The 12,471-nt window shown below is 46.5% G+C and overlaps 1 protein-coding gene across 1 annotated transcript; it reads right to left on the reverse strand.

Moving 5' to 3' along the window:
* Positions 1 to 2,295: 2,295 nt before the first annotated feature.
* Positions 2,296 to 5,799, reverse strand: LOC124696471 (BTB/POZ domain-containing protein NPY4-like). The gene is made up of 5 exons (XM_047229199.1): positions 5,738 to 5,799; positions 4,556 to 4,625; positions 3,269 to 4,241; positions 3,084 to 3,232; positions 2,296 to 2,827 (listed from the first exon to the last, which is right to left on the reverse strand). Exons 1-5 carry the CDS (start codon positions 5,797 to 5,799, stop codon positions 2,303 to 2,305), a joined length of 1,779 nt encoding a protein of 592 aa, XP_047085155.1. The 3' UTR covers positions 2,296 to 2,302.
* Between the last annotated feature and the right edge of the window lie 6,672 nt (positions 5,800 to 12,471).

The raw sequence follows: 12,471 nt of genomic DNA on the forward strand, positions 1-12,471 counted from the left end.
CTCCATTGTTAACCTTAAGAAGCTTGCTCTATCTCTCAATCCCTCCATAATTTTTGTCCTTATTTGAGGGAAAAGAGAGAGGAGATCGAGATCTACATCTTGACCAATCAAATCCCTCTCTTTGTGAGGGGAATCCACTAGATCTAGATCTTGGAAAAATTTGGTGTTCCTCCTCTTATTTGTTCTTCCTCTCTTATTCCCCCAATAGTTTTTGTAGCTTTGTTGGAATTTGAGAGAGAAGGACTTGAGAATATTTGTGGTGTTCTTGCCATTGCATTTGGTGCATCAGTTTGAGTTCTCCACGGTGATTCGTGGAAGTGAAATCAAGAAAGTTGTTACTCTTGGGTCCTTGGAACCCTAGATGGATCTGAGGCCTTTGTGGCGATTTCTTGGGAGCCTCCAATTAAGTTGTGGATGTGTACCCCAAGCTTTGTGTAAGACCCGATTTCCGCCTCGAAGGAAATCCCTTAATTAGTGGAACCGTGACCTAGGCCTTTGTGACGAGGGTCACCGGAGAATAAGGTGAGGCGCCTTCGTGGCGCTCGGTGTGTGGTGTGACTACCGCATCTTGGGGTGAGGCCTTTGTGGCGTTGTTGTGAATTGAGCAACCACACCTCAAGGTGAGGCCATTTGTGGCGTTCGGGAGAGCTAAGCCACCGCACCTCTCCAACGGAGATTAGCACTTGCAAGAGTGTGAACTTCGGGATAAATCATCGTCTCCCGCGTGTCTCGGTTATCTCTATACCCAAGCTATTTACTTATGCACTTTATTTTGTGATAGCCATCGTGCTTGAAGTTATATATCTTGCTATCACATAGTTGCTTGTAGTGCTTACCATAAGTTGTTGGTGCACATAGGTAAATCATAGTATATAGGCTTTGGGTTTGACAAAGTAAACGCTAGTTTTATTCCGCATTTGTTAAGCTCATCTCGTAAAAGTTTTAAACCGCTTATTCACCTCCCCCTCTAGGCGACATATGTGTCCTTTGAAGGTGCTCGTCAACAAAGTGGTTCAACGCGGCCTCTTGCTACTCAAGAAAGAGGCCGGCCTGTAGGTGCTCATCAACAAAGTGGTTCAACGCGGCCTCTTGCTATTCAAGAAAGAGGGCCGGCCTGTAGGCTCTACCGGCGTCGTATTGTAGCCACATCGCCTCCCGGTGCCTCCTCCGGAAGACTTCGTAGCCGATTTCTTTGCCCTTGGGAAGCCGCAACACCGAAACCCTATCCAAGATGATGCCCAAACCCTTTGGCACCGTTACGTTGGGCGACATGAGGATGCCATACTTGGCGAGTTGGGTAGCCTAGTTCCAGTCCACCCATTCCGAGTCCATTGTGTCGGCTGGACATAGGGTTCCAACTACTGGTGGTTTGTGGAGCAAGCATGCCAGGGAACGGCAGTGGCGATGGATGTGTGAGCACGGGTGTGTGGGGTTGCTTGGATATAAAAGGACCGTATAAGCATATTGATGGCGCCATAGAAGGCCAGCCGTCGACACTTTGGCGCAGCCATGAGTCGAAGCGACGTAAAGGGGAAGTGGTGCAGGCGTCGAAGCGGTACAGAAACGTAAACCGGGCAGGTGGGCGAAGCGGCACAGGATTGGAAGGGAATGAATGCGCTAACCGGCCACCATGCGGGCCCGAGGAGACAGAACACAGACACGCGCAGACACAATTCGAACCCAAATTTGGGCCACGACAATCCAGTTATTTTGCGTCAGGCCCTTGTCCGCCCATTTACATCGCCGATGGTAATGCCCTAACTATGATATTGACTGGGACGTTTTGTAGATGCTAGAGGAATATGATTGGTTTTGTTTGTAGTAAACATTCATATTAGGTTTGACAAACCTAAATTGTCTTACTGTCATATTTTGCAGAAGGCTTCATCTGGTTCAGTTAGATGTCAGTAGCTTACTGCTCAACAAACTGCTCCTTGATTTATTTTTTATAACCTAGACCTATTATTCTTAATTCAGAATCATTCCCAGAACTTCAGGTACAACTTATTAGAGATCTAAATCACGTCGACACAGTGAAAAAAAACTATTATGGTTCTAACACAGTAGGCCTGTTATAACTACTAGGAGGGAATGGCATAAAACCTCATAGTAGCACTAAAGGTCTCACAGGTTTCATGGCAAGCCCACATGCTAATAAGATCCTCCTAAAAGCAGACCTGACATTATAACATCCCTACAGACTGCTTGTGAAACATTAGTTCTTGCATCTATGCAACATTCATAAGGAAGAAGAGACAACAGAAGCTAAAACCTAGCACCACTCTTTGGTGAAATGCAGGGACTATGCAGCAGCCGGCTTCGTGCTCCTGGAGGGAGTCCTCTTTGGATGATCCTGGCTCCGCAAGATGGCGCTGTCGGATGAGTCCGAGCTGCTCCGCTCCCCGGTCAGCCCTTTGCTCGACAGCATCTTCCCGAGAACCTTCTTTGGTGTCGCGCCGCCTTTCACCTTGCCATTGGTGGTGCTCTTGCTGCTGCCGTGGCTCTTTTCAGCGCTGTCACATTTGTCTAGCTTTGTAGTCTTCGACAGACTGAGTTCTTCCACCGCTATGACTCCATCCCACTCATCTTCAGTGTTCGTTGTGGCTCCTGACCTTGAGCTTTCGTAGGAGCCGATGCAGATGCTGTCAGCTCGGACGGTTGCTGCTGCGGAAGCCCTTGTCTGCTCATGGTATAGAACCTGAACCACAGTTCTCAGAGGCAGACGCTCGTTCTGGACAGCGTGAGCGCATGCATCAGGTGACAACTTCTTGCAGTCCATGAGGCAGCAAAGTTTCTTTTTGTCGCTCTTGCTTAAGCTTGGGTGCTCCTGCTCAAAATTCGAAAGGGATTATGTTATTTATCAAACAATACTAGAACCGTGAGAAATAAGAAATCTATATGACATTTATATATTATAATTGCTATGACAAACATGAACACGGAAGATTTTCAAAACCAAAACCAGAACAGCAGTTCAAACGCATTGGGATTATATGATGAACGAAGCACAAGAAAGTACTTCAGTGTGCAAAGTACATTCATGTGATGAACGTGTGACATTTGGTTGCTAGTTATAAGAGTACCTTCAGATACATGTCAATGGCTCGGTATAGCCCATCATGGAACGGCCTTGAATTGCCTGAAACTGCTTCAGCAAGATGAATGAACTTCAAAACAGGGGTATTTGGGTCCTTTGCAACCTCGGTGAGATATCCATCAACAACTTTTGCTACTGTAATCATAGATGCGCTAGGTGCTTGGACATGACCGTTCACTTCAGCATTATGTTTCTGGGCATTTTTGCAGTCTTGCCTGACATACTCTTCAACAATGCTAAGGATCATGTCAATGTCATAAACAGTTGTCTCTCCATCGACTGTAGGAATGAGAAGATCTGACACGGATGTTTCATCCAGTTGTCGCCCAATGCGCTTCACAAGCTCTTTCCTGCACATCTCTCCACACTTAAGCAAATTGGTTGCCCTGAGTAGCTTCAGCAGGAAGCTGCATGAGACTGAGCCTTTCTCTGATGGCAGCAAGCATGTGATGGTAACTAGCATCGCTCGGACCTTTGCATCACCATGTATCATTGAGACCTTACTTAACGATGGGAGCTTCTTGTATGTGTATGCCTTGATTGCCTCACCAATAGCCTCCTTTGGCACCATACCCATTGTCTTGATTGCTGTTATGACTTGCTTGTAGGAATCAATGTCGAGATCTGTGAGATCCTCAACCCACCAATCCTTTGGCACAGACTGCTGCTTCTTGACTCCGTTCCATTGCGAATCGAGGTCATTCTCAGTTGGGAGCTTCTTGCGATTGTACGTATACGACCATTCAACCTTGGAAGTGTCAGCAGAGGCTTTTGAAGCAATGGAGTCAATGCAATGGCTAACCAGCTTGAGATCCTCTGACCATGGTAAATGAGCCTTTGTAGTTCCAAGAACAATAATAGAGTCTTTCCAACTCCTGAATATGCATGAGCTGAGGAAGACGTCAATCTTGTAAATTAGATTACCCTTGTCGACGGTTTCATTCATCTCCAAGTACTCCGCAGCACAGCGAGCAGCAATAACATTGTAGGCATTAAGTGTGACAACCATGCCATAGCAAAACTTGGCACATAACTCAAAAGCTTTTGGGCCACCAGGAATGTCATGGATGTGGATATCAATATTTTCATCACCGGTAGTTGGGATCAACTTCTGAAAGCGAGCACACTTGGATAGAAGTGGAAACTGCATGGATGGATCATGTAAGTCAGAAAAAACATAGCTGCACAGTATGTGAGAAAAGATAACAGCACATTTAATACTAAAATAAAATAACATCATAAATGCAATTGAACAATACATTGCGAGAACTCCTAACCATAAACAGAAATATTACTTGAGAGCCGCGGTAGCAAATAAACCAGAACACATGATGTGATTAAAAAAATGCACTTGCTCTTGTTATAAGGGTTTTCATCATCAACACAGGCAAATAAGTTGGTACCAAACATCAAAAAAGTACTAGGCCATGACCTTCTGAAGAGAAGTGACTTGCTTACCTTGTGAAGGTGAAACTTTGTAGTCCCCAGACGAACAGTGATATCGCTCACCAATTCAGAATCCACAATACTGCAAGAACAAATAATTCTAATATGAGAATAACCAAAACAAACAACTAAAAATATTTGATTTCTTGGAAGGAGCACTTGATCCACATTTGTGCTGCAGACTTCTTTTATGCGACAAATGGATGGCATACTTGTCTATTTCATTGAGACCACGTTTAACAAGATGGCCTATCATAAGATGGGAAGTACACAAAATGAAAAATCATGAATATTATTGGATGAAAACTAGCCATCTATACATTTTTGGGAAGGGATATACTCAACATTGCACTGAGAAATAACAGTGTACACTTAGAATATGCTCTAAATGAAGAAAGAATAGCTCAAAAAGGAGAAACTTTAAATGAAGCGCCATTGTAATATCACTTTAATGTTAGAGTGTACGCATTTAGATGCCAAAGAGTATGGATCTCTTTAGGCGGGCACTTTCAAATCATGCAGTTGTATCTTCACACAGACTCTACAAATCATGAGCATTCCACTCTAACACAGGCTGAAGTAGACAGCATTGAACTTGGGGTAGTCTAAGATTATATTAAAGGTACTAGTGTGGATCCCACAAACAAACTATGCACATATCATGGATAAGATAGGTTACACTACCCATATGAACATGCAAAAGAAAATAAGTAGTAGTTTGAACCGGCAAGGAGCTTAGAAGCTGGAGAAATATAGAACTATCCAAACTAAACAAGTGACTGAGCTGTTTGCACTTTGTTTTCATTTTATTAGCATTTTATGGTCTCAAAAAAAGGGACTAATTCATATGTGCAAAACAGAACTTTCAGAGATGGAGAAATGAAGAAAACTGACATAAAACCGGTTACTTTTTGGATCATACTCTTACGTAAGAGTAGTACAAACCGTAAGATGGTGGTATGCAGATCAGAAAGGCAGGAAAAAACAGAAACAATGCACAATAACAAGGTAAACTTTCAGAGATGGAGAATGAGGAATAAACTGGCATAAATCCGGTTACTGTTTGAAATCGTGGTCTCGCTTAAAAGTAGGGAGCAGTAAGATGGTGGTATGCAGATCATAAAGGCAGAGAAACAAAAGCAATGCAGAACAACAAGGTAAAGGAACATGCAAGAGAAGAGATGGATGAATCACCTGACTTGGCTCCCATCATCCTGAAAGGTGTCCGGATTCGATCCAAGCTTCATGAACTTCATCCTGAACCAAAGACTTGAAGGACGACCAGCTTAGAGCAGCTTGTCTCACTTGTCACAGAGGCCAATGCGGTCACACAGAGACCAGAGCACCACTAGAAGAAGAAGAACAGCAACGGGTCCAGAGGGCAAACAGCAAGTACAAGGAACAGAAGCAAGTTGACAGACACCCTCTAGGCAAGGCCGGTGGGCGGTGGCTGCTGCTGGCAACGGCGGAAGGAAGATGGAATATTGCAACGTGCCCTGGCCGGCCCGGGAGAGATCGTTGGTACAACGGAAACAAAACACAAAAGAAATAGGGCAGGGCAGGGGCAGGGGCCGGCCGGTCCTTGAGGCACACTCCACCCCGAGCCTACTTATGCGGGCCGGTGTTTGCCGCTGCCGTAGACGGTGGAGGAGCACAGGCACCTCAGGGGGAGTAAACAATGGAGCTGGGGAAGGGAAGGGACACCCACAAAGCACAAAGCTGACACAGCCCCACCTCCCCCCGATTTGTTAATCCGCCTGTCCTAGCTCTTTGATCTGATGGAGGATTTGTTTATACAACGGGAAGAAGATGGTGGTTTCTTCAGTTCACGCCGGTAAGGTAAACCGAGAAAGGGAGAAAATCAAGCAGGCAGGATCTTGTGTCGAACGCGCGCGGCATCGATCAGCATAAACAAGCAGTCCACATTCCTCCCCCGCGCCGTATCTTATCTTCTCCCCTTGCAAATCTCTGCAGAAACAACGGGAGAAACAGGGTGGGGTTAGTAGTTTTATAAGCTTCGGAGCAGGAGTCGACACCGCGCGCGCGCGCGTGGTTTTCTAATGCAAATGGGGAGGCAATGATGCAGAGACCGGTAAACCACTTGCTCGCTCCGGTCTAGCTTGTGTTTGTGTGGGGAGAGAGAATCTTACCAAGATGCCAAGATCTCGCAATGTTGTGCTTGGGAGAAGCTTAGAGAGATACTCCTACTATGCAAGAGGGAGGAAGAAACTGATTAAAAAGCCATCAAGCCCACCAACACAAAGTGACAGCGGCCATGAGGGAGCATGTGGAGACCTCTCTTATAGCAACCAGTGGGAAGGCGACGAGACGAAACAGGGGTGCTCTACCTCTACTACCCAACAAAGCGCGCAAGAACAAACGGCGAGGCAATCAAATTAAGGCGGGCACCAGTCATGACCCGAGAAAGAGGAACAGTGCGGGACAGACCCACCCCCACTCACCCCAAAGAAAATCAAAAACCGCCACCACCAAGAACCGCTCTGGCTCTGCTCTGCCCGGGAAGAAGAGCGAGCGGGTGCGGCCAAGATTCAGCAACAACAAGTGTGCGCGCGCATGTGCCCGTGTCTTTCTGTCGAGCACCTCGCCCTGCTGCCGTGGTGCGTGTGCGCGTGAAGGTGTTGGGAGTGAGAAAAGAGAGACCTTGCTTTGCTCTCTGCTTGCAGGTGTCCTTCTCCTCCTCCTCCAATGGCAGCGCCGAGGAGCGAGTCGGCCCGGCGTGCCTCCTCAAGTACCCACACCACCACCACCACCACTACTCTCTTTCCCCTCACAATGCAGCAGCAGCGCTACTGTGAAACGAAGTGATGCAGCAGCAGCAACAGCGAAAGCGGAGGAGAGGAGGAGGAAGAGGCTCACCGCAAGTGTCCAAGGAAGAGAGAGGCAAGGGAGCAGCGGGTGCTCGGACGGAATGCTTTCCTGCCGGCCTCGCCTTTGAGGGAGCCGAGCTGATCGATCGATCGATCGCTTTTGGGGTTTTCTCTGTTGGTTCGTTGCGCCCACACTACAAACTTCACCCAGCTGTGCTGCTTTCAACAGAGGAGGGAGATCAGGGGGAATAGAAAGCTCTCTTGCCCTGCTCCTGCTGCCTCGGCGCCTTTTTCGCAACGCTGCTTTTTTTGGCAATACAGTACATACGTATTTATGGTACAGTATGGGCCTTCGTCTTTTACAGCGTAGACTGCGAGCATAGCCCATGCAGAAATTGTTACTCGTAGACGTTGCCAAGCACCAAGCTGGTAGTATGAGCCATTAATTTTGGATATCGGCTCATAACTATAGGTAAGAGCATCCAAGGACTATGCTATGGCAAATATGAACTTCAAATATAAGTATAGGCCAAATGAGGAAATAGATATTAGTGTATTGTCATTTGTAAGATAAGACATCTATTAAATCACATTGGAAAATAGGATAACTTTAATGTTGTATACTTTTTTTTGTAATTTTATTCCAATCTTTTTGGTAGGTTACATTACATGTCAAAGGCAAGGTATCGATTGTAACTAAAAATATGCGTATATTCTATGTACAGTGATGATTCTCTGATTGTTTTGAACCAATACACTCATTATGATTAAAAAAGATTATTGCATAGCTGAAATGGTTTGGTTCATATCCGATTTTATAGTGAAGATGCATATCAAGTGCGCCATTAAGGTGGAGGCTGTGCTCGGCCATGTGGCGTATGAGGCCATTAGATCATCTCCACGACGCTCCCGAAAATGTGTCAGGCAACCCCAATACGGTGGTCGCTTTGGGGGTCTATGGACACTAGTCCGAACTGATGGTGGCAGTTGCCCCAACCGGCCTCCCTCTTTCATATTTTGCGCCTATTTCAATATGTCCATGTTTCTATCTACATGAGTTGCATAATTCTTAACACATGAATTAGTTCAACAATAATTCAAACGTAGAAATAATACAGTTCATTCAAAAACTGAAAATATTTTTAATAGATAGCTCATATAGCTAGTCGACATGACACTTAGGTTCCTTTGAGCACTCACAACTGCTCAATTGGATCATCTTGTGCGAGGTGGTATTGGTTGATGGTTGTAGAAGTGTTGTTTTTGTGTTTACGATCTACATCTAGGTAAATAAACAATAGCAATGATGAATAGTTCTGATTTTATTCGAATGGGGATTTTTTTTTTCCTAGTACATCTTCAATATGTTGTGTGCGCGTGGTGATAATACCAATCTTCCAATCAATAATCCTTTAAAAAAATCAAACTATGTAAAGTTTGATCAAGGTTTTAGAATAGATTATAAACATATGCATTACAAAATCAATAGCGTCAGATACATCATGATGTATATTTAAACCATATATATAATATTGTATTTTCAATAGTTTTTTTAAAACATTTGTGAAAGTTTATTTAGCTTGAGTTTACCAAAAGAAAGTCTTATTAATTGGAACGGAGGGAGTACAAGTACAACGAAGAGACCGTTGTAAATGAATGTACTGAAATAATACTCTTAAGTGTTTATGAAAGAAGAGAATATGATGTCTTGAACACGGTCAAAATACCCAGCATGCAGCTTTGGCAGGGAGGGATGATGTATGGCATCGTAGTACGTACTCCATCACCATGGCAGATTCACCAAACGGCATGCAGTCATCCATGTACTCCCTCCCACACCTAGGATTCGCTCGCATGCACACCCACAGACACGAAACAGGGAGAAAAGCGAACATGTCACTAAAAAATGCAACCCAAAGCTGACGCTTTGTCAAGGTTAATTAATCCGGTCCCGGATCGCACAAAACCAGGGTAGGACATGACTAAGACTAATCAATCATCCCTTCGATCGCCGCGTGTGCGCATCCGATCGATAAAGCTCGCTCGCCTTTCCGATCCAGCTCGCCTGCATGCACGCGACGCGAGTACCCTGGCCAGGCAAACCTCCATCGTTTTTGATTAATCCAACAAAAAGCCGACGAGGTTTGAGCGTTGCACGCCCGTGCCGCCGGCGCTCTCTTTGCTTTGCTTTGCTTTGGCTTGGACGGCCGCTTCGCTTTGGAACGGCCCAATGCCGTGGCCGGCGCGTGCGCGTGCGCCGCGCGACGACGCCGGCGGCGACGCAAAGTTCTGTCACGCGCCGTGCATGCATGCCGTCCATGGTTCGCACACAGAATCTGGTGTTATTTTTTTCTTTTGACAAACACAATACAAGCGCAGAAGTATGTATTGCGCACATAAATCTTCACTAGCTAGTTAAGAAATTCCGGGTACGCAGTGAGGTGATGCTTTATGTGAGCATCTCCAGTAACGCGAAGTGGCAAATTCTCGTTGGAAAGCTTGTAAGCGATGAACTCGAAGTTTAGTTGTCGGTGGTCGTACTTCACATCCTTGCCATAAAACTTATTGCCTCGCCATATGGGAGTTGCTATATAACTAGTTATGTACCAAGTAGACCCTCCCTTCAAAGGTTAACAACGCATAACCCATGTACATCCACCCTCTACACATTTAACCATGTAGCGCTTCTCGACATTCCAGTGAACCACGGTGTACGGGCGATGATGTTTAACCAAGAACTCCTTCATCCATACCTTAAATTCCAACAAGGAGACACAAAGAGAGAGGGGTGTGGGGCTTCTAGCCTCGAGCTCCTTTGTTCCTTGGAGGGGGAAATGAGAGCCTGCAGGGGGTCAGGCTATGCTAGGCAAAACCCAAAATGGAAGTGTAGCGTCGATAGGAAGGCCGCCCTATACTCCATAGGATAGCGCATATGGAAGTGGTGCTACATAATTGGAGGTGGGCCCTTACCTAGCCCCGCCATGCTAGCATGGAGTGTAGGGCACGTTAGAATGGCGCTACCTACATAGTCTACTATAGCGCCATTGACATCAGCGCTACACCTAAAAAGATAAGATCGGTTAAATAGTTTTCCCTATGAGTTCATTTTGTGAATTAGTTGCTCATGGCCGTCAGTTTTATTTATTTATTGGGTTAGGAGAGGTTACGGTTACTCCAAAAGAAATAGGAGAGGCTACGGTACCAAGGTAAAAAAATCTTAAACGAGTACGCATGACGGCCTTGAATGTCCTATCTCTCTCATCTCTACAGTAACTTGAGAGTCTCCCGTGTGACTCCGGGCCGAACCGAGGCTCCTCCTGCCGGCACCGTCGATCGGAGATGGCTAAGGGGACGCGCCGGAGCCTGTAGTGTAGATACTAGGTGTAGTTGTTGTACCGTTGTGGCAACTACGAGTAGGGTGCTTGATCTTTTCTGTCGGATCTGGTGCATCCTGGTGCTGATCTTCGCTACTCCTCTGCTCTGGTGGTGGGAGCTGAGGCAAGCAGCGGAGCTCGAGCCAGAGATCTCCGCCAATAAGACCATGTCTTCGGGTGCAACGTTTGGTGGTTGCTGCCGGGTTCCTTCACCAGGTTCGATGGAGGAAGATAGAGGTGAGGATCCTCGGTGCAAGCTCTTCCAATAAGAGCCTATCCTTCCATCTCCACAAGATCCAGTTTTCTCTGCGACTCTTGGTCGGACGCGGTGGCGAGGGAGACGAGGAGAGAAGTCTGGATATGGTTGGTTGTGGGGGAACCTGCATCAGGCGGGTCTTGACTCTGCGTTCGATGAGGCGATTCATCAGCACTGGCGTCGACTGACCAGTGCTATCTCCGGCCATGGGATTGGCCTCGCGTGCTTAAGCTCTCAAGCTCAACTTATTTCTTCCTCCGATGTGGGAGGATCTTCAACTGCCATGGTGCGGCGCTCGTCATCTCTGCTGACCCAAGTGGTCTCGTCCCCGGAGTTGGAAGAGACGGCCGTGTGTGGTGGCAGATCGTCGACGGCGTGCGTGAACTCGATCGCGTTTTTGCGGCCGCTTTTAGGGTTCTTTGTGTTAAAATCTTAGACCTGGTTGTAATGTTTTTTCTTTGAGGTTCTTTCTGTAAAACTATACCCACGGCCTGAAATTTAATGCAGAATCTGGTTCTTCGGACACTATCCCAGTTTAAAAAAAAATATACCGCAGCCTTGCGCCTAAGCTGTGTCGCTCGAGCACGGTCAGATCGATCACCCGTCTCCGTCTGGCTAATCCATCACACATGCACGGTCGTTTTTTACCCTCTCGTCTACTCCATCCATTCACAAATAAATATACATACGGGTTTTACAAGATAAATTATCAAGTGAAGTGAAAAATGCATCTTTCCTCTTTAATTCTTTAATCTCCAATGAGCTAGTAGGAGAGGTAAAGAAAAGATAGGTGGTATTTACCGTGTCCGGTGTAGGGCGATGATAGCCGGCCTGTGACCGCGCGCAGTTCTTTTGAGGCGTGCCGTGCTCTCTCTGACGGCGACAAACCATGATGATGTTGCGCTTCACGAAGCACGCATACACACACGCATACAACATCCGCTGCCTTTTTCTTTACCCTTTTCCCGTACTGTACCTAGGTGAACTCGAGCGCAGCACGGCAGCAGAGCAGGCCGGCGACCAGCTACGCTACGCACGCTAGCTACATACCCCTGTAGTCCTGTACTTTCGTGCGGTTTTGTTTCTCTGTCCACACGCACAGTACAGAGGCCAGCACCATTTCCTGCTCCACTCCACTCCACTCGGCCCGTATCTTCTGGGCCTCTGTTTCTCAGGGACTCGGTGTATTAATTTTCCGGTTTCGTGCTACGGGTTTGCTGGGTCGTGGTCGATCGGAATGGGGAAGTAGGCTAGCCGCCATCATGAGCTCCGACGTGTTGGATGCCGGAGACATCAATCATGCATGCGCGCCCAACGTTCTAATCCGACGCCAGGATCCCGATCTGACTTGTCAAGGGCAAAGCATGGCGTCTACGGTTTCATGCATGGCGTCATTTTTGTTTTTCATGTAAAAAAGGCACCCTTATTTTTGCTTTGTTTTGACAAACATGCATGCGTTTTAGTCGAGCC

Source organism: Lolium rigidum, chromosome 3 (genome assembly GCF_022539505.1).
Source record: "Lolium rigidum isolate FL_2022 chromosome 3, APGP_CSIRO_Lrig_0.1, whole genome shotgun sequence".
Taxonomy (NCBI): domain Eukaryota; kingdom Viridiplantae; phylum Streptophyta; class Magnoliopsida; order Poales; family Poaceae; genus Lolium; species Lolium rigidum.

Excerpts from the sequence above, each read along its gene's own strand:
- LOC124696471 (XM_047229199.1), bottom strand. The coding sequence starts at position 5,799 with ATGAAGTTCATGAAGCTTGGATCGAATCCGGACACCTTTCAGGATGAT. Across the intron at positions 4,242-4,555 it reads CAAAGTTTCACCTTCACAAG|TTTCCACTTCTATCCAAGTG; the intron begins GTAAGCAAGTCA and ends CCATCCATGCAG. Across the intron at positions 3,233-3,268 it reads ACATAATGCTGAAGTGAACG|TAGCAAAAGTTGTTGATGGA; the intron begins GTCATGTCCAAG and ends CTATGATTACAG.